At 38.6% G+C, this 20,459-nt stretch overlaps 2 protein-coding genes across 3 annotated transcripts in view; one reads left to right on the top strand and one right to left on the bottom strand.

Annotated features, from left to right (window-relative positions):
- Nucleotides 1–10,653, top strand: part of LOC126248066 (N-glycosylase/DNA lyase) — a 97,664-nt gene extending 87,011 nt beyond the window's left edge. For both annotated transcript variants that reach the window (XM_049948707.1, XM_049948708.1), the window contains exons 2-5: nt 2,598–3,038; nt 4,715–4,997; nt 6,395–6,589; nt 10,257–10,653. In XM_049948707.1, the coding sequence (XP_049804664.1) occupies nt 2,598–3,038; nt 4,715–4,997; nt 6,395–6,589; nt 10,257–10,355 (1,018 nt within the window). In that variant the 3' untranslated portion in view covers nt 10,356–10,653. The remainder of the gene's footprint in view (nt 1–2,597; nt 3,039–4,714; nt 4,998–6,394; nt 6,590–10,256) is intronic.
- A 1,412-nt stretch (nt 10,654–12,065) lies between these two features.
- Nucleotides 12,066–20,459, bottom strand: part of LOC126248064 (D-beta-hydroxybutyrate dehydrogenase, mitochondrial-like) — a 238,693-nt gene continuing 230,299 nt past the window's right edge. Inside the window, exons 6-7 of the mRNA XM_049948705.1 lie at nt 13,820–13,962; nt 12,066–12,910 (exon numbers count right to left, since the gene is read on the bottom strand). Of these exons, the coding sequence (XP_049804662.1) occupies nt 12,755–12,910; nt 13,820–13,962 (299 nt within the window). The 3' untranslated portion in view covers nt 12,066–12,754. The remainder of the gene's footprint in view (nt 12,911–13,819; nt 13,963–20,459) is intronic.

Raw genomic sequence — 20,459 nt, 5'->3', positions numbered from 1 at the left:
ACAGAAGGACCCTGAAGATAAGATATTAGAAATTAGGGCTCATATGGAGGCATATATAGACAGCCACTTTTTCTTCGTTTTGTTTATGTGAATGGAATAGGAAAGAAAATGACTAGCAGTGGTACAGGTACCTTCTGCCACACACAGTACGGCTGCTTGTGGAGTATATATGATGATGTGACTTACCAAATGAAAGTGCTGGCAGGTCGACAGACACACAAACATACACACAGAATTCAAGCTTTCGCAACAAACTGTTGCCTCATCAGGAAAGAGGGAAGGAGAGGGAAAGACGAAAGGATGTGGGTTTTAAGGGAGAGGGTAAGGAGTCATTCCAATCCCGGGAGCGGAAAGACTTACCTTAGGGGGAAAAAAGGACGGGTATACACTCGCGCACACACACATATCCATCCACACATATACAGACACCTACGTGGAATGTTTCCCTCTATTATAACTCTATATATATATATATATATATATATATATATATATATATATATATATATATATATATATATATATATATATATATATATATATATAAAATTATTTATTTCCTTTTACTTGGGTGGCCCTTGTGTATTAATACACTACTGGCCATTAAAATTGCTACACCACGAAGATGACGTGCTACAGACATGAAATTTAACCAACAGGAAGAAGATGCTGTGATATGCAAAGGATTAGCTTTTCAGAGCATTCACACAAGGTTGGCGCTGGTGGCGACACCTACAATGTGCTGACATGAGGAAAGTTTCTAACCGATTTATCATACACAAACAGCAGTTGACCGACGTTGTCTGGTGAAACGTTGTTGTGATGCCTTGTGTAAGGAGGAAAAAGGCGTACCATCACGTTTCCGACTTTGATAAAGGTCGGATTGTAGCCTATCATGATTGCGGTTTATTGTATAGTGACATTGCTGCTCGCATTGGTCGAGATCCAATGACTGTTAGCAGAATATGGAATCGATGGGTTCAGGAGGGTAATACGGAACGTCGTGCTGGATCCCAACGGCCTCATATCACTAGCAGTTGAGATGACAGGCATCTTATGCGCTTGGCTGTAACGGATCGTGCAGACACGTCTCGATCCCTGAGTCAACAGATGGGGATGTTTGCAAGACAACAACCATCTGCATGAACAGTTCAACAACGTTTGCAGCAGCAGCATGGACTATCAGCTCGAAGACCATTTTTGCTGTTACCCTTGACACTACACACATACAGGAGCACCTGTGATGGTGTACTCAACGACGAACCTGGGTGCACGAATGGCAAAAAGTCATTTTTTCAGATGAATCCAGGTTCTGACATCGCGATGAACGCACATTGGAAGCGTAAATTCGTCATCGCCATGCTGGCATATCACCCGGCGTGATGGTAGGAGTGCCACTGGTTACACATCTCGGTCACCTCTTGTTCGCATTGACGGCACTTTGAACAGTGGACATTACATTTCAGATGTGTTACGACCCGTGGCTCTACCCTTCATTCAATCCCTGAGAAACCCTACATTTTAGCAGGATAATGCACGACCACATGTTGCAGGTCTTGTACGGGCCTTTCTGGATACAGAAAATGTTCGACTGATGCCCTGGTCAGCACATTCTCCAGATCTCTCACCAATTGAAAACGTCTGGTCAATGGTGGCCGAGCAACTGGCTCATCACAATACACCAGTCACTACTCTTGAACTGTGGTATCGTGTTGAAGCTGCATAGGCAGCTGTACCTGTACACGCCATCCAAGCTCTGTTTGACTCAATGCCCAGGCATATCGAGGCCGTTATTATGGCCAAAGGTGGTTGTTTTGAGTACTGATTTCTCAGTATCTATGCACCCAAATTGCGTGAAAATGTGATCACATGTCAGTTCTAGTATAATATATTTTTCCAATGAATACCCGTTTATCATCTGCATTTTTTCTTGGTGTAGCAATTTTAATGGCCAGTAGTGTATATACGTGGCAGTAATGTTTCAGAATCCTGTATGAAAAAGTACTTAAATTTCAAAGGTAGACTGTCATTTGGTGCACTCTCACATCTTTGGACATGATTGTGCACCTCTGTATAAATTGTGTACCGATCAAATGATCCAGTCACATCTCCCACAGTTTATATGAACTTTTTTTATTTCATCAGCAATTATAGCTTTGTAGTGATCACATATGCCTGAACTATTCAGAGATGGACTACACAAGCCAGCCATTAATTGCATCTGTCTTAGACACCCTATCTCTCACCAATATTCTCTGGCAGACTGCAGTTTGACATTTGTCTTGTCTGCCACAAGGTGCACAAGCTCATTCCGTGTTATGTTTGCATAAGGTCACTGACTGTCTCTAGCACTATGCTTTAACAATGCAGATAGCAATTCAAATGTGTGTTAGTATTACTTTTCTAATGAATTAATGTTACTATTTACTTTTAAAAAATTTCATTTGAAATATTTGTGGTTTATGTGGTTAAAAAAATTGGGATGTATTTCTTCCAAAATGTATTAATGGAGTTTATATGACAGTGCATTGCTTACTTGCTGTTTGCTATGCAGTAATCGTATTACATTCAGGTTTGGTATTTCCTTATCTCCACAGGTGGAAGAAGATTAACGAAAATGAATGGTGGGGAATCTTCTGCAGCAGATTTTGGATGTTAAAACAAACAGATAACTTCATACTATACAAAGTTGCTAAACAAGTTGCACCTTCTAAGAAGTGTTCTGTTTTGCTTAGTGAGCTGCATGAAGATTTGTCTCTAAAAAATTTCCTTGCTCATTTAAGTATAAACTCAGTGACTCTTAGTGAAGAAGAAAAGAAACTTCAAATATGTGATACAGCAGATGAACTGAATGGAATGCTGCTCTGTAAATACCTTAGACTGGACACTAATTTAGAAGAGTGCTATAACCGTTGGGGTCAACGTGATCCTATATTTCAGAAAGCCGCTAGCAAATGTTATGGTGTAAGACTTCTGTGTCAGGAACCACTAGAGACAATACTGACATTCATTTGTTCATCAAACAATCACATTAAAAGGTGAGTAGTTGGCCACATTTGTAACAATCTCGGTTTTCTAATGGGCTATTTTTATGTCAGACATAGGTATTGGTATTATATAACATGAAAAAGACATTGGCATATTCGTGTAAAATATGCAATTTTTCTTGTTCTGTGTTGTAAATTTGGTTGTGTAGTACAATACCATTATCAAAGGTTGTGTAGATTGTGAGTTATGGGACTCTGGGCAAGATTTCTGGCGTGATTTGCATGCTTTTTCTTTCTAATAGTTCTTTCTCTTTTTTAATATAGATATGCATTTATTGCAGATAACTAGTCTGTCCAGTGGCCATCATTATCTTTGTATACTATCTGTCTTGATGTGTTCAATGTAAAGATCATAACCATGTGCTGTTGCCATCTTCAGGTCATTGCACTTTTATGCAGATGTGTTGCTGCTGGTAGATTGTGCTGGTTTCATGAATGTGATGATTGCTTCTACACTCCTGATTTCTCATTTGCATTGGGACTTAACATTGCTTGTTGTGGTCTGAAAAAATGGTGCCTTTGCTTTTCATATTTTAAATGCATGTTAGTAAATAATGGAAACAGTAAAGGTAACGATCTTTCCATATAGTTGAGGTATTGAGCACTTGCCGTGTACATAAACAAAAACAGAGATTGTTGCTAGGCTTTCGGGCAGTGGTCTTCTGTGGGATAAGAAACCACCTCCTGCGGAATCACTTCAGACACTGGTATTCCCAATACTTCTGCATCCTCATAATGTTGATTCGCATGCCTTTAAGGGACATCATTGACTTCAAGCAGGGAAGTGTTTCCTTGATTTCTTATTGATCCTCTACACTTTCCCAAAGAGGTTTTCTTGGTCAAATTAAGGTCCTTATACTCAAAATTAAGCAATAATTAAACTAATGTATATGAATCAACCACACCAAAGTTCTATGTTTCGTTGTAATATTATTTGTGGCAAATAAAATAATATGAGAAGTAGACTGTCAAGCAAAATGCCTTTTTTTTATTATAAAATCCCTACCGGTGTCATATGGAGTTGAGGAAAAAGTTGCTTTAGTTCAACATGTGGAGTATAGCATCATTTGACCATGGAAATATATATTCTTGAAGAATTTGGAATGTTCTATTGAAAAGCATTAACAAGTTAAAAGCGAATAAGAATGTAATAAGGAGTTTAAAAACAATGTGCAAGGAAATAAGGCTTTGGGGAAACCGTTACCAAAGTATTGGACAGATTAGAGTGACATGTCCTATAGCATCCAGGAATAGTTAATATGGCCCTGGAAGGACTGTGGAAGGGAAAAATTGTAGTGGCAGAAAGAATACTATAATATGAAAAACAGTTTGTTGAAGACACTTCGTGTAATGATTGAGTAGAACTGAAAAGATTAGTTCAGGACAGGAACTGGTGGATGCCATGAAATTAATTGAAAGACTGATGACTTCATAACACTGTTCTTTATTCACTGACCTGTTTTTCAGGTTATTGTCTTAATTTGTCAACTATGGCAATGAGACATTTTACTGTGAAATCATGCATAGTATTTGCAGAAGGGAGAGTAACATGGGAAGTATTTGCCTGTGACATTTGTAATGAAAGCATTTTGTTTGACCAATGTGTGTGTGCCCACAAGTATATTTTTAAAATTTCACTTGTTTTGTGTGTTTTATTTATGTTCCAGAATTACCTCCATGATAGAGAAATTGTGTTCATTGTATGGGGAGGAAATTGGGGTTATTGATGGTGTGAAGTATTTTGATTTTCCTGATGTAGAGCAGCTTGTGGCACCTTCTGTCCATGGTGCACTGGCAAAAGCAGGATTTGGGTATAGAGCTGGCTTTATTCACAAATCAGCATGTATGATCCAAGAGTTGGGTGGATACGAGTGGATAAATAAGCTTAAGCTGCTGCCGTATGAAGCTGCAAGGAAAGAACTTGTAAGGCTGCCAGGCGTTGGCTTCAAGGTAAAAGTCAGTCAATGTTTATATTGTTTCAATTTTTGTGGATGCAACCTATATCTAGAAACATTTCTAAACTTTAAAATATGTTTGTGGTCCCTTGAGTTAGATGATCATTTAGGCCAAAGCTGTCAACAGCAAATGCTCTTTGGGACACCTACTACACCCTTGTTATACAAGTCTTGCCCATGTATATGGGCTTTGTTTTGTTTGACCATTATTTCACATGGGTTTAGTGTTCCAGTCTCTATCAAATCTGAAGATAAACTATGCCTCATCCATAACCATCTGCTCTAGTACTACATATTGGTGAACTTCAGCCTACAGCTTATTTGGCAAGGTTGACCTGTGCCTGTAAAAGAATTGCAAAGTGCTACACTTTTCCCACAAGCAGAAGGGAATAGTGCAGCAAAAAGTCATTGAAGTATGAGCCAAGTGTATGGAGAAAACTGAGTGATGGGGCATGCTGACTTCTGGAGTTTGATCCTAGACAATGCCCATCAAAAGAATTATTAAGATTCATTCTGTGGAACAGATACTGGGAAAGCATATATACAACTAAATTGTACACGATTTTAATAGAGCACAGTTATTTGACTTTCATTTTTATAGATGTGTTGCAGCAAGGGGAAGTGTATTAGCTGCCCAGTAATTTTCCTTTCCTGTGTCTGCAGGATACAACTACCTAAGGCACTGGAGCAGAGGAGTCTTGATAGATGTCAAAATTTGTCAACTGCTCTAATTCTCTAACTGCATTTCAATTATTGGTCAAAAGATGCTCAAATCTCCTTGCCAAGGTATCGAAAGACAATCCATTTCTTTTGTGTAGAAGGGTACAGATAATTCCAGGGAAATAAGTGAGCTTAAGAGTGCCCCCCTTCTCCATATGTACATTCATGAGAAGAAAGCAGAAGTACAAGTGGAAGAATGAGTGGATGTGATAAACAAGTTATGGTTATTGAAACCCACCACTCATCCATAATAATGTTGCCGGTTTGATCGAAAGAACTTAGCTGATTTTTCAGGAGAAAGAACATTTTCTCAGATGGGATTAGCTACCAGTTTGTCTGTGAACACCCACTTCTGCTGTAGCTGACAGTGAGATAACTGTGGCCCAAGTTCTAGAATGTTATGTTATGTTATGTTGTCTTCTTTTTTAAGTGAAAGGATTTTTTTTTTGGGAGGGGGTGGGGGGAGATTCACTGTGTTTTAGACTGACTGAGTGCTCATCCTCCTCAGTGATCAATAGGTTACTTTTGTCTCATTTTTCTTTTTTTAATGCATGCATATATGTGTCTCATTACAGTATATGCTCTTCCTGAACATTTTTGTTGCCCTTACTGTGTAATGTAGGTAATATTTAGTTTCATTGATGTTTAATGATTTTTGTTTCTCTGATCTAGGTAGCAGATTGTATATGCCTTATGTCATTGGGCCACTTAAATGCAGTACCAGTGGATACACACATACATCAGGTTGCAAAACAGCATTATATGAAAAGTCTGCGAAATGCAAAAACTCTCTCTAATACTTTGTATTTGGACATTATGAAATTCTTTCAGGACATTCATGGCCCAGATGCTGGATGGGCACAGACGGTTAGTATATTTTTTTATTAGTGAATTACTATTCTTTGCTGTCCTGTTCCAAAACTTTATTTTGTAATCTAAACATTCTTATTACAAATTGTGTTGAATTATGAGGGGCACTTTTTTTTTCTCCAACCTTATTGCATAGCGTAAGTGCAAGACAAACAGCAAGCAATAGGTGTGGTTAGTAAGTAACTGTGCATCTCCCATATTACATGCTCTGTCAGTGTCAAGTTCAATGCGTCAGTCTGTGCTGAGCTGCAGTCATATAAATATGGCAGCTTCAAGTGATTCTCCCACCACAAATTGTGAAGCGTTACTCTTTTCCTGCAAGCAGAAGGAAATAGTGCAGCAAAAGTCATTGAGGTATGAGCCAAGGGTATGGAGAATACTGAGTGATGGGGCATGCTGACTTCTGGAGTTCTGATCGTAGACAGTGCCCATCCTCTCAATGCTGGTGCAACCCAAAGGCTTCTTCAACAATTTCAGTGAGAAATGTCTGATCACCTACTGCCAAGTGATTTCCATCTTTCTGTGAACTGAAGAAGTGGCTAGAAGAGCAGCACTTTCAAACTATCAAGGAACTTCAAGACATCAAAACTGATTTCAGTTCGTTGGCAGCAACAATTTATGAAGAGAATATTGGAAAGCTTGTCCATAGGTATAACAAATTGTGCAATAATTATGGTGATTATGTCGAAAAGTAACCATAACTGTGTGTATCTTTTACTAATAAAATAATTTTTTACATACACTTAGCTCTTATTTGTGGTCTATTGGGAGTTAAAAATGCTCTTGAAGTAACAGGTATGTGATTGTTTTTCCTGTCTCGTTCTTCAAGAAAATAAAAGTATTGGATATGATTGCATGTTGATTGACACAAAGCAGTGACTTCATTTCTGAGGGGAGCAGATGAAAAATCTGGAAACATTTGCAGACTAATGATTTCATGATAAGGAACACCAAGTTTTGGACAGAAATGTATGTAGTTTGCATTTTAGGTTTCCCGAGTGTTCAGTAAAGAGTTACTGAGAGAACAGTAGTGTCTGATATGAAAAATATTTCATCAACTACCCTGGTTGGCATCTGATGTACTTGTTTGGATTGTCCGTCTCTTTTTATCCTGTTGTATCTAACCCTCTCAAACGTGGCTGTCACTTCAATTTGATGTGTTGTGATGTATCAGCAGCATTCTTGCTGTCTGCAGAGAACAAGTTTTATGACTTTCATCAGCCATTGTAGTCAATCACAAAACTAATTTCATCATAATCATGATCTGGAGATTTACCATTATCTGTTTATCTGTTCAGTTAACATGAAAATAAATGGTACAGTGATTTTAAGTTAACAGAAAGGTAACACACTTCAAACATACATACATTTCAGTAGACAGAATTACCCTACACAAAAGAATATGTCCGCTAAATACACATTTACGTAAGATACTTCAATGCTTTAAGTCACTCAGTGACGAACAACCACAGTGCATCCATTTTACTGTACCAGTGCTAGTCTCATGTAGGGATTATGAGAATTATACAAGACAGATTAAGACTTGTACAGAGGCAATTCAGCAGTCATTTTTCCCTCACTTGATGTGTGAATTGGATAGGACAAAATCAATAACATTGGTGCACTGTACCAACCTTGTTCATAAGCTTACAGGGAAGGATAAGAGTCGGCTGTAGTAACAAACAGGCAGAACGTAACAAGATATTTGATCCTGGCAATCTGATGCACTGGGATCCATATTTACACCATATTTCAATGACTTTAGCACCTTCCATATTGTGTGGGCTTTGCCCTTGTGTCACTATTTCCACTACAGTACACCTTTGGCACTGGAAGTTTGATTATTCTGTTTCATGAATGTGCCCTCAGTTGTTGTGCTTTGCTGGCAAATTTCATATATAGTGAATGAAAGAGACATGTTTTGTTTTAATTAATACCTTGATAAATAATTACTGCAGTTCTTATATCGCCCTACAGAATTTGCAAACTTGCATAGAGAGCTTTGAAGTCGGTTATTCTCGTGAGTTCACCAGTTCATTACTTTGGGTTTCAAAATGCTACAGGTTCGTACTGTCTTAATCACCCAATATAATAGTTGGTATTATTATTATTATTATTTCTTTCTTTTCTCAGACGTTATGTCTGATCAAAAATGGAAAGTGACGCGGACCTTGATCATTTAGTAACTTTCGGGTAATTGAACATGTATCAGTAATTACAGATTTCTGTAGTTGTATATATAAGTTTGGATGTAGCTGTATTGCATTGATGTACTGGTGGATATTGTGTGGTATGACTCCTGTAGTTGATAGTATAATTGGTATAATGTCAACTTTATCCTGATGCCACATGTCCTTGACTTCCTCAGCCAGTTGGATGTATTTTTCAATTTTTTCTCCTGTTTTCTTTTGTATATTTGTTGTATTGGGTATGGATATTTCAATTAGTTGTGTTAATTTCTTCTTTTTATTGGTGAGTATGATGTCAGGTTTGTTATGTGGTGTTGTTTTATCTGTTATAATGGTTCTGTTCCAGTATAATTTGTATTCATCATTCTCCAGTACATTTTGTGGTGCATACTTGTATGTGGGAACATGTTGTTTTATAAGTTTATGTTGTAAGGCAAGCTGTTGATGTATTATTTTTGCTACATTGTCATGTCTTCTGGGGTATTCTGTATTTGCTACTATTGTACATCCGCTTGTGATGTGATCTACTGTTTCTATTTGTTGTTTGCAAAGTTTGCATTTATCTGTTGTGGTATTGGGATCTTTAATAATATGCTTGCTGTAATATCTGGTGTTTATTGTTTGATCCTGTATTGCAATCATGAATCCTTCCGTCTCACTGTATATATTGCCTTTTCTTAGCCATGTGTTGGATGCATATTGATTGATGTGTGGCTGTGTTAGATGATACGGGTGCTTGCCATGTAGTGTTTTCTTTTTCCAATTTACTTTCTTCGTATCTGTTGATGTTCTGTGATCTAAAGGGTTGTAGAAGTGGTTATGAAATTGCAGTGGTGTAGCCGATGTATTTATATGAGTGATTGCTTTGTGTATTTTGCTAGTTTCTGCTCGTTCTAGAAAGAATTTTCTTAAATTGTCTACCTGTCCATAATGTAGGTTTTTTAAATCGATAAATCCCCTTCCTCCTTCCTTTCTGCTTAATGTGAATCTTTGAATGTATTTGATGTATTCTATATTTGTGGCATTGTGATCATGTAAGTGTATTGAGTGCTTCTAGGTCTGTGTTACTCTATTTCACTACTCCAAATGAGTAGGTCAATATTGGTATAGCATAAGTACGTATAGCTTTTGTCTTGTTTCTTGCTGTCAATTCTGTTTTCAGTATTTTTGTTAGTCTTTGTCTATATTTTTCTTTTAGTTCTTCTTTAATATTTGTATTATCTATTCCTATCTTTTGTCTGTATCCTAGTATTTATAGGCATCTGTTTTTTTCCATCGCTTCTATGCAGTCGCTGTGGTATCCAATATGTAATCTTCTTGTTTAGTGTGTTTTCCCTTGACAATGCTATTTTTCTTACATTTGTCTGTTCCAAAAGCCATATTTATATTTATATCATTGCTTTATTATTATTATTATTATTATTATTATTAGTAGTAGTAGTAGTAGTAGTACAATTATTATAATAATTTTGCAGGTATTGTTTTGTGCTGATTTGAAGAATATTGGAAACGAGCAAACTCCTGAAGAAAATGGTACAGGAGAAACAAAAACAAAAAAGAAGCGGACTAAATAAATGAAAGTGGAAAACTATTGACTATTGAGTGCTGTCCCCATGTCAAGTAACAGAAAGAAGCTGATAAAAAAAAAAACTGTAAAGATGTAGCAGGTTACACCTTCTGAGTTTAATGATAGTGGTGGGTGAAAGAATGTTAGAAACTTTTGCAGTCAGCTCTTGAAGGGAACATATTAATATTTTAAAGTGAATGACAATTTGGTTATATATGAAGAGCTTATTTCAATAGTGGTACAAGTCCATTTTTGTTCATTCTGAGATACGGAGTCCTAAAGTTAAATGAGCACTGAAAAATCTGCAGTTGAGATATCAGAAATATTCATGTATTATACCTGAATATTTCTGATATCTCAACTGCAGATTTTTCAGCACTCATTTAACTTTAGGACTCTGTATCTCAGAATGAACAAAAATGGACTTGTACCACTATTGAAATAAGCCCTTCATATGTAACAGTCATTTGGGAGATCTATCTAATGTGTTAGAGAAAGAAGTAAATCTGCTATTGAGAGTAGGCCAGATGATCTTCAATTGCTAGTTCCCCAAGGTAGCATGCACTTTACTTTTGACGTTCTGTGGCTTGCTGTTATGAGTCCCACCAATTTGTGACATAACATTTTAACTTATTTACATAAACTAAAAAAAGTAATTGTTCAGTTTTTATAATATTTTTTCATGTTTGAAATTTCTCAGAGAAATGGAAGGTGTTTGTTGTCAGCTACAACAGATTTCATACACATAAATCATTTTGAAGCATTATGCTCACTGTGATTATGTAATTGTTTTATAGCAGCATGTGTAGACTCTTTGTGTTCACTGTGTGTATTACAATTACTGTAAATAATGAGAGACTATGAAGTAAAAGTATGACTAGAGTATTACTGTTTTAAATTATTTTATTGTCCTGCTGTGATATGACAGACATTGTAATTATTGTGTTGTGCTGTTAGACGTAATGGAATCTTCAAGTAAATTTACAAATTTGTAACCACTTCATTATCAACTTCACAGACTCATTGCAGTGATTTGATAACAGTTTGTAAAGGTCTGTCATACAGTGTTATGTTGTTTCTTTTATAAATACATGATACATTTGGAGAAGTATAATTAGTTGGCTTTTTTTGCCATGTTACATAACTATCAGTGTTCAGGCTCACAAAATTTACTTCTCGACTCCTAACTGCTCCAAAGTAGCTTTTCATCTGAAAAAAAGTGTTGTGAGAATAAATTGCAGACATTTAGTTTTCAGTCTTTTCAAATGGTTTATCATCCTTTTGCCAGCTTTTGCGGAGACACTCCAAGCTGATCACCAGATGGCGAATATTCAGAGAAATGTACAGCTAATTGATGTTTTCATTAAATGACTGAACTTCCATCTAGGTCTGCTTTGTGTTGTTACTTTCTGATTTTCCATATGAGACATCTTTTTATCATTCATCTTATAATCTGCAGTCTTCTTGTGCAACAGTTTTAATCCACCAGCTGTACTTATTTTATACGGATAAATGTTAGAAATGCAGTGCTTTTTGTGTACATTATACAACATTCTAAATGAAATAGAGCATGTGTTTTGATGAAAGTAAGACTTTTTCAACAGTTTTTTCAAATATTTATTTTCATAAATAGTAATTATCTTATGTGATGGGAACTTGTTTTTGCTAGAGTTTAATGAACATTAACGGTCAGTCATAAATTATCTTTCAAAGAAAATGAAAATTGCAGTTGTAATTTATTCCAGTAATATACATCACTGTTGAGGTAAAAAGCATGAAAAGGAAATAGTTAGCCAATTTATGCCATATGAAGTGAATAGATATGTGAAAACTAACATCAAATTACACTAATACTGGAAAGAAAGTGTGTTAATATTGGCAGTCTTGTGGCCTAGCTTTGTTTCTTGCTGTGGCACATACAAAAATGAGGCGACTTCATTGCAAAATTCCAGTTCGATTTTGTGATGGAAATGTGTATACACCATTGTCAGTTTACATTAGTGGCAGGTCTCCATGCATACCTTGGTTACAACTGACAAATTAATTCATAATAGCTCTGACAAATTAATTCAAAATAGCACTGACACTAGGAACAATAAAAATTATTTTGTTTCAGTGCTATAATATTCTGGAATCTTACGTATAAAACTTGAAATGCTTGATAAATATAAATGAAGAGTAAATAACTTATTCAAATGCTTAATGAACATCATGGTATACACTTTGTTGGAAAAGAAACCTCACAATTCTTGAAATGTTCATTGCAGCATATATCAGACACTGGTTGTCATTTTAACTTCAGTTGTTTATAGCATTACTTATCTTTCACAACATCTCAGCAGCAACATGATCATTTGTGGTGCTGAGAGACAGTGTAAAACATACACACATAATTGTGAACAACAGTTAATTATAAATGAGGTCATAAACAGACCTTGGCAGATGTTCTGCAACAAAAGCCTGTACTCTCTCAGCCCTAGAGACTGGTGTATATCGTGGCAGTGGGAATGTGCGCTGAACTGCATCAGTCAAGGATTTAAGCACTGGCTCTAGGTCAGTTTCCTGAAACACATGGACATTTTCTTTATTTTCTATCGGAAATTTAAAGAAAACAAATCAGCTTTAAAATTGCCAAAAGTAAATGTCTTAACTTACATGCACTATAGATGGAAAACATTTCAGAGGGTTTGCTTGTGGAAGTGAACAACAAAATTGTTTTTTTCAAAAAGCACATGCTAATTAATTATGAAAATCTTCGTGGATAGCTTCCAGTGAACGTAGAAGTTGTAAGGTTGTCGTATAGTGTGGGCCACTGTGTGAAGTTGTCCTACAGTGTGGGCCACTATAGCTGAGATGTGATGTTTAATTACTTTCTTAAGTAAATAAAATACCTCTTGACAGATCTGTTGTATTGAACTCCAATGTTAATCACTGTGCTCAAATGTAACACATTCATACTATACCTGTTATATCTGATAGTTGGACAAATGGTAACACAACCAAAGGGGCTTGTGTTTATGTAGGAGAAAAACATTTTGAAACGGAATAAGTAGCAAGCTGGTTAAGCAAGATTTTAATTGAACAATTTGCCGCTAACTGTCTGTGACTTGTTCTCAAACCTGAGATAAAAATAAATAAATAAAAATAATGCTGTAATTGTGTTTGGTAGGAATAAGATACTGCAGACAAGTTTTCATATAATGTAATGGATTTTTAAGCTCTGTTCCTGTTTTTGCCAAAAACTGTTGAATTAAAGAGTGGCCACCTTCTTGCAAGAACACTATTATTTTGTTTTGTGTAATCCTCATTAAGATAAAACAAAACCATAAAATCTATGTTCATGCAAGAAGTCAGACTGTCTTTAATTCATTATTTTTATAATATGCACTAATTTTGTACCACATTGAGCATTTCTGTTGCTGAACTAGGTAGACTGCTAAGGAAACAAACAAAAATGTGCCAATAACTCACTGGTCCTTTTGTGTAGTATTCTAGAGATCGAATTTTACGTTCAAAGTAGTCTTCTCCATAATCAGCTTTAGCTTCCTCAGTCATGCTTCTCCACATCTGCTTTGCTTGCTCCAAAAGCTTTTCATCATTAATCCACACTTTCCCTGTAAAAAAGATTTTAATGTCAAAAAGTTAAATTGCAACGTTGCCTTGTGTCTCCTATTAACAAATGACAAGTAAGTTCATATGTTCTGTGCAGAAAGACAAACAATGTGATCCTCTAGAATCCTCTCGACACGCAAGTCGCCGAAGTGGCGTCAGCTCGAAAGACTTGCACCAGGCCAATGGTCTACCCGACGTGAGGCCCTAGCCACAAGGCATTTCCGTTTCTATAATCCTCAAAGAAGTAAGTTGTTATCCGAATCTCATTAGCATTAACTACTGATTGATTGAAGAAAGGTGTAAACATCATTCACAACTCATAAAAAACGACTAAACCAACAAAAAAGAAGTTAAAACAGCATCAGCTGTGGAACAGTTTTGCAGAGGCAGAATAACTGATGCCTCTGGCTCTGGGAATGCTATTTATAAGATTTTGTTGAAAATACTACTTGAAAGTGGCTATACTGTGCAATTGCAAACAAGTGGTAGTTACTTAGTGTCCTCCGAGTAGATATTTGTTAACTGTGACTAGGTCTACCTCAGTATGTAACAAATCGTTGTCAAAATGTGGTAGAAATAAATCACCTTAAACACCACTTCGTGAAATTTTGAGTATGTCACAATGATAAGTTTTCTTTCTTAGGGCATCTGCCAGTTCAAACTTCTGGAATTTCTGTGTTTTGTATACTGGTATTGTCATGTGCCATGCAGACTTCACCTGCTTATTATTGTCCACCTGACATTGGACAACTTTAATATTATCTGGACACGTGTTGCTCACTCCTGTGGACTATACCTGGCTATGGACTCAAACTCACACCAGCTGTTTGTAGTGTGTTGTTCGTTCTTGTCGTGGTAACCAAGTGGAACTTGGACATTGGGTATTCCTGTCTATGGGGCCTGCCTATCTTCAGTTTGCTAATACCCTACACTGAGGCTGTTCTTTATCAATGGTGTTGAGGACTTTTACATACTTCATGTGTTTTTTACAAATCAATGTTTGGTTCTCAGTTTATACATATCTTTTAGCAGCAGTGAGAACTACACTCCTGGAAATTGAAATAAGAACACCGTGAATTCATTGTCCCAGGAAGGGGAAACTTTATTGACACATTCCTGGGGTCAGATACATCACATGATCACACTGACAGAACCACAGGCACATAGACACAGGCAACAGAGCATGCACAATGTCGGCACTAGTACAGTGTATATCCACCTTTCGCAGCAATGCAGGCTGCTATTCTCCCATGGAGACGATCGTAGAGATGCTGGATGTAGTCCTGTGGAACGGCTTGCCATGCCATTTCCACCTGGCGCCTCAGTTGGACCAGCGTTCGTGCTGGACGTGCAGACCGCGTGAGACGACGCTTCATCCAGTCCCAAACATGCTCAATGGGGGACAGATCCGGAGATCTTGCTGGCCAGGGTAGTTGACTTACACCTTCTAGAGCACGTTGGGTGGCACGGGATACATGCGGACGTGCATTGTCCTGTTGGAACAGCAAGTTCCCTTGCCGGTCTAGGAATGGTAGAACGATGGGTTCGATGACGGTTTGGATGTACCGTGCACTATTCAGTGTCCCCTCGACGATCACCAGTGGTGTACGGCCAGTGTAGGAGATCGCTCCCCACACCATGATGCCGGGTGTTGGCCCTGTGTGCCTCGGTCGTATGCAGTCCTGATTGTGGCGCTCACCTGCACGGCGCCAAACACGCATACGACCATCATTGGCACCAAGGCAGAAGCGACTCTCATCGCTGAAGACGACACGTCTCCATTCGTCCCTCCATTCACGCCTGTCGCGACACCACTGGAGGCGGGCTGCACGATGTTGGGGCGTGAGCGGAAGACGGCCTAACGGTGTGCGGGACCGTAGCCCAGCTTCATGGAGACGGTTGCGAATGGTCCTCGCCGATACCCCAGGAGCAACAGTGTCCCTAATTTGCTGGGAAGTGGCGGTGCGGTCCCCTACGGCACTGCGTAGGATCCTACGGTCTTGGCGTGCATCCGTGCGTCGCTGCGGTCCGGTCCCAGGTCGACGGGCACGTGCACCTTCCGCCGACCACTGGCGACAACATCGATGTACTGTGGAGACCTCACGCCCCACGTGTTGAGCAATTCGGCGGTACGTCCACCCGGCCTCCCGCATGCCCACTATACGCCCTCGCTCAAAGTCCGTCAACTGCACATACGGTTCACGTCCACACTGTCGCGGCATGCTACCAGTGTTAAAGACTGCGATGGAGCTCCGTATGCCACGGCAAACTGGCTGACACTGACGGCGGAGGTGCACAAATGCTGCGCAGCTAGCGCCATTCGACGGCCAACACCGCGGTTCCTGGTGTGTCCGCTGTGCCGTGCGTGTGATCATTGCTTGTACAGCCCTCTCGCAGTGTCCGGAGCAAGTATGGTGGGTCTGACACACCGGTGTCAATGTGTTCTTTTTTCCATTTCCAGGAGTGTATTACAACAGTAACATGATAATTAAAAGAATAGTTCCAGTTTTTGCAGATCTACATCTACATGACTACTCTGCAATTCTCACTGAAGTGCGAGGCAGATGGTTTTTCGAACCACCTTCAAACCTTGTTCTACCTCTGACATTTCCACTGTTTATTGAAACAGCAGAGGGCTGGGGCATTTATTTACACTATTTCCATGTCTTTTAGGTAATATCCCCTGAATTGCAGGAGTCATTCTTTATCCCTGAACATTTTGTGTTGTAACATTAATGAAACACCTTAGCTGGGCTCATTTCACTTCCATTTCCATAAATGTAGGTAATATTATGAAAGCAAGAGGCATATAGCAGCCTCTTGTCTTGGATTTAACCACCGGCAGAGACTGGTGACAGTTTAGCAAAGTATGGATCATTGATATATATATTTCCTTAATCACCAATGTAAGTTAGTTTTTTTCAAACTTCAAGTATCAATAGCCACATACCTATTCCTTGCTTAGGAAAATTGTCATCTTATTTTTACCAGCATTGAAGTTACGCAAATCGCACTTGGAGAAAATTTTGGGCATTACTTAAGACCTTGGAGTTACGCCATCTGTAAAACAGAACCAGTATAGCTTCAAAAGTAGCAACTTTCCTCGCTGCCCAAGAGCAGCTGTCATAGGTCGCTTGCGGGTTGGTGGAACCTGTGGTGAACCGTGCTAGCAATCGTTAGCCCTCAACATTTGAGTACATCCTGAAGTCACGTTCTCATGTTGTTCCACCCCGTCTCCCAAGTCTCCTGCATTGCCAACATGACAGAGAGGTTAGTCTCCTCTGTCACATGCACAACATAATTGACCTCACCAGAGCAAGTGTGTTCATATTGCTGCAATAGATACCATCTTCTCATTGTGTGCTGCATTTGCACTGCATAGTGACTCACATATAATCAAAAATGTTCCTTCTTCGGCTGCTCAGGTAATGACCCAGAAGGGGGTGGCTCCTTTTAACATGGACCAAGCTGATAGACAGTATCCACAGCATATTCCTTGTACAGTAACCCAATGCCACATACAAGCAGTTTATACTGCTCTTGAGCTCTGTAACTCCTATAAATCACAAAACTGTTAACATTGTGTTTCAACTTTTCTTTCCAGAGTACTTTTAGTTCATTTGTGTTTTTATGTTTGTGCAGTACTCATTAACCTTTGATTATACAAAACTGTCATCACAATAGCCACAGGAAGCACAAAACCTATAAACAGCATTACAGCAATGCTGAAGCGAAATGAGGTCATGGCTGGTCTTTACATTAAACTTCTCCCTCCCCTCGCCTCCCCTCCTAGTGGATACAGATCTGTTTGTTTTGTTCATGAACTGACCAATGAATGTTTACCTAAGCTTGTGGCATATTACAGAGGCCAGCAGATTTTTAACAAGAGAGAATTTTCAATGGAGATTTTGTATAAAATAGTTTCCATACATTACTATTGTAATTAGTTGAAAGTTCAATCTCTGAGCATATCTTTGGTTTACACACATTTAACAATTTTGAACTCTCAGTAACAGAAAGATTCAATTTGGTGTCAAGTATAATACCACTTCAGACTGAATGATATGTATTTCAACTGTGTAGAACACTTCCCACTCTGATAAAGCTTGGCAATATCTTTCAACTCGAATCACATCACAGCTGTTGGTAGTGGCTCAGTTTTTATGTGCTCTGGTTATCACTCGTACTATTTATAACAATTTAATAGCGCAATTGAAGAACTTATCTCTCTAGGGCTCCAGGCAGAATCTTGGAGCTGTCCCGTAATATGCCAAGGTGACAACAGTCATGGAATACCTCCTAATATCGTGTTGGGTCTCCTTTTCCCTGTTGTAGTGGAGCAACTGATGTGGTACGAATTCAAGAAGTCGTTAGAACTCCCCTGCAGAAATATTGAGCCATACTGCCCCCATAGCCATCCATAATTGTGAAAATGTTGCCGATGTGGGTTTTGTGAATGAACTGACTTCTTGATTATGTCCCATACATGTCGGGTGTTCTGGGTGGTCAAATCATTCAATCGAATTGTCCACAATGTTTCTCAAACCAGTCACACAACAATTGTCGCCCAGTTACATGGCACATTGTCATTCATAAATATTCCATCGTTGTTTGGGAACATGGAAGTCCATGTATCGCTGCAACTGATATCCACATAGCTAGACGTAACCATTTCCAGTCAATGATCAGTTCATTTAGACTAGAGGACCCAAGCTTCACCATTATGAAACCACCACCGGCTTGCACAGTGTCTTGTTGGCAACTTGGACCCTTGGCTGTGTGGAGTCTGCGCCAGTCTGAAACCCTGCCATCAGCTCTTACCAACTGAGTCTTGTCTGACCAGGCCATAGTTTTCTAGTCATGTAGCATCCAACAGATATGGTCGTATGCCCAGGAGAGGTGCTGCAGGCAATGTTTTGCTGTTGGCAAAGGCACTTGCAATGGTCATCTGCTGCCATAGCTCATTAATGCCAAATTTTGCCACACTTTGCTTAATGTTCGTCATGCATCCCACATCATTCCACATTGATTTCTGTGGTTATTTCATGCAATGTTGTTAGCATTGGCAACTCCACCCAAGCGCTGCTGCTCTCGGTCATTAAGTAGAAGTCGTCAGCAACTGTGTTGTCCATGGTGAGAGGTAATCCCTGAAATTTGGTATTCTCAGCACATTCTTGACAGTGTAAATCTTGGAATTTCCAAACAGTTTCCGAAATTGCATGTCCCATGTGTCTTGCCCCAGCTACAATTCTGCATTGAAAGTCTGTCAATTCCCATCATGCGGCCATAATCATGTCGGAAACCTATTCACGTGAATCAGCAGAGTACAAATGACAGTAATCATTAACACACAAACAATAATTAACACAACATTTGGCCTAAAGAATTATTTGTCAGGCTAAAAGCCAGCAAATATTTTTTTTTCCTGTAAGATAGACTGTCAGTTGAGTCTCCGAATACTCTGTATGAGGAAAGAAAGAAAGATCGATCATGGTGATTGACATATCTATTGGTCTATAAAAGAATCATTGGTTTCCAGAACAAGCTCTATAGTCTAGCATTTCCTTGAACCAACTTGTACAAAATGTGTGTGGATGAACTATCAGTGCAAAATTCTCACAACTGAGTAAGAAGGTAAAATGATTTGCGACATGGCCTAATGCCCGTACAACTAAAATCACCCAGAATGAAGTTTAATTTGTCAAATTTTAAAGATATTCAATTTTGGTTCGTTATTAGCAAGAAGGGTATACAAACTGCCCAGCAGCAGTCAAGTGTGGGCCAAACCGTGTTTTACCCCTTGAGAGTGGAGGTTTTACATCCACTCAATGTATTGCCAAAAAGAGGCACAGTTCAAGTGGATTTAGGAATGTGACTAGATTTTTGCAGAATCAAAACACAAATCATTGTCCTGTTTAGCCACCCACAAGCTCGGAAAAAAGTTTTTGGTAAGCTTGCCGTGTCAAAGTCGGATAAAATCCAAACTTGTTCTTAGCAACTGAAGTAACTCTAAATGGTGTTGAGCGTCTTTCTCATATCATGGTGCAGATGGTTTGGAATGCCCTTCTGTATGTACAAGGTGTGATGAAAAAGTCACTGGAATTTATTTTTAATCTTTTATTTATTTGTCCCCTTCAAAGTAATCCCCCTCAGATATAATACACTTGTGCCAGCACTGTTTTCAATCTTGTAAGCACTTCTGGAACTCACATTTTATTATGGTGTTCAGCTCCTTCAGCAGTTCTGTTTTTATCTAATAAATGGTGGCGAAGTAATGTCCTTTTGTGGTCCTTTCAGCTTCAGGAATGGAAAGAAATAGCAAGGGACCAGTTCCAGTGATGAAGGTGTCTCAGGCAATATAACAGTTTGTTTTTTTGTCAAGAAATCATGAAAAAGCATTGAGGTGTGAGCGGAAGCATTATCGTGATGCAATTTCCGTGAGTGGTTTTGCCACAATTGTGGTTGTTACCTTCCGATTGCTTCACATAAATAGTGCATA

This window comes from Schistocerca nitens, chromosome 3 (assembly GCF_023898315.1).
Source record: "Schistocerca nitens isolate TAMUIC-IGC-003100 chromosome 3, iqSchNite1.1, whole genome shotgun sequence".
Lineage (NCBI taxonomy): Eukaryota > Metazoa > Arthropoda > Insecta > Orthoptera > Acrididae > Schistocerca > Schistocerca nitens.
The sequence above is the reverse complement of the archived record's forward strand: the minus strand, read 5'-3'. Positions and strand labels throughout refer to the sequence as shown.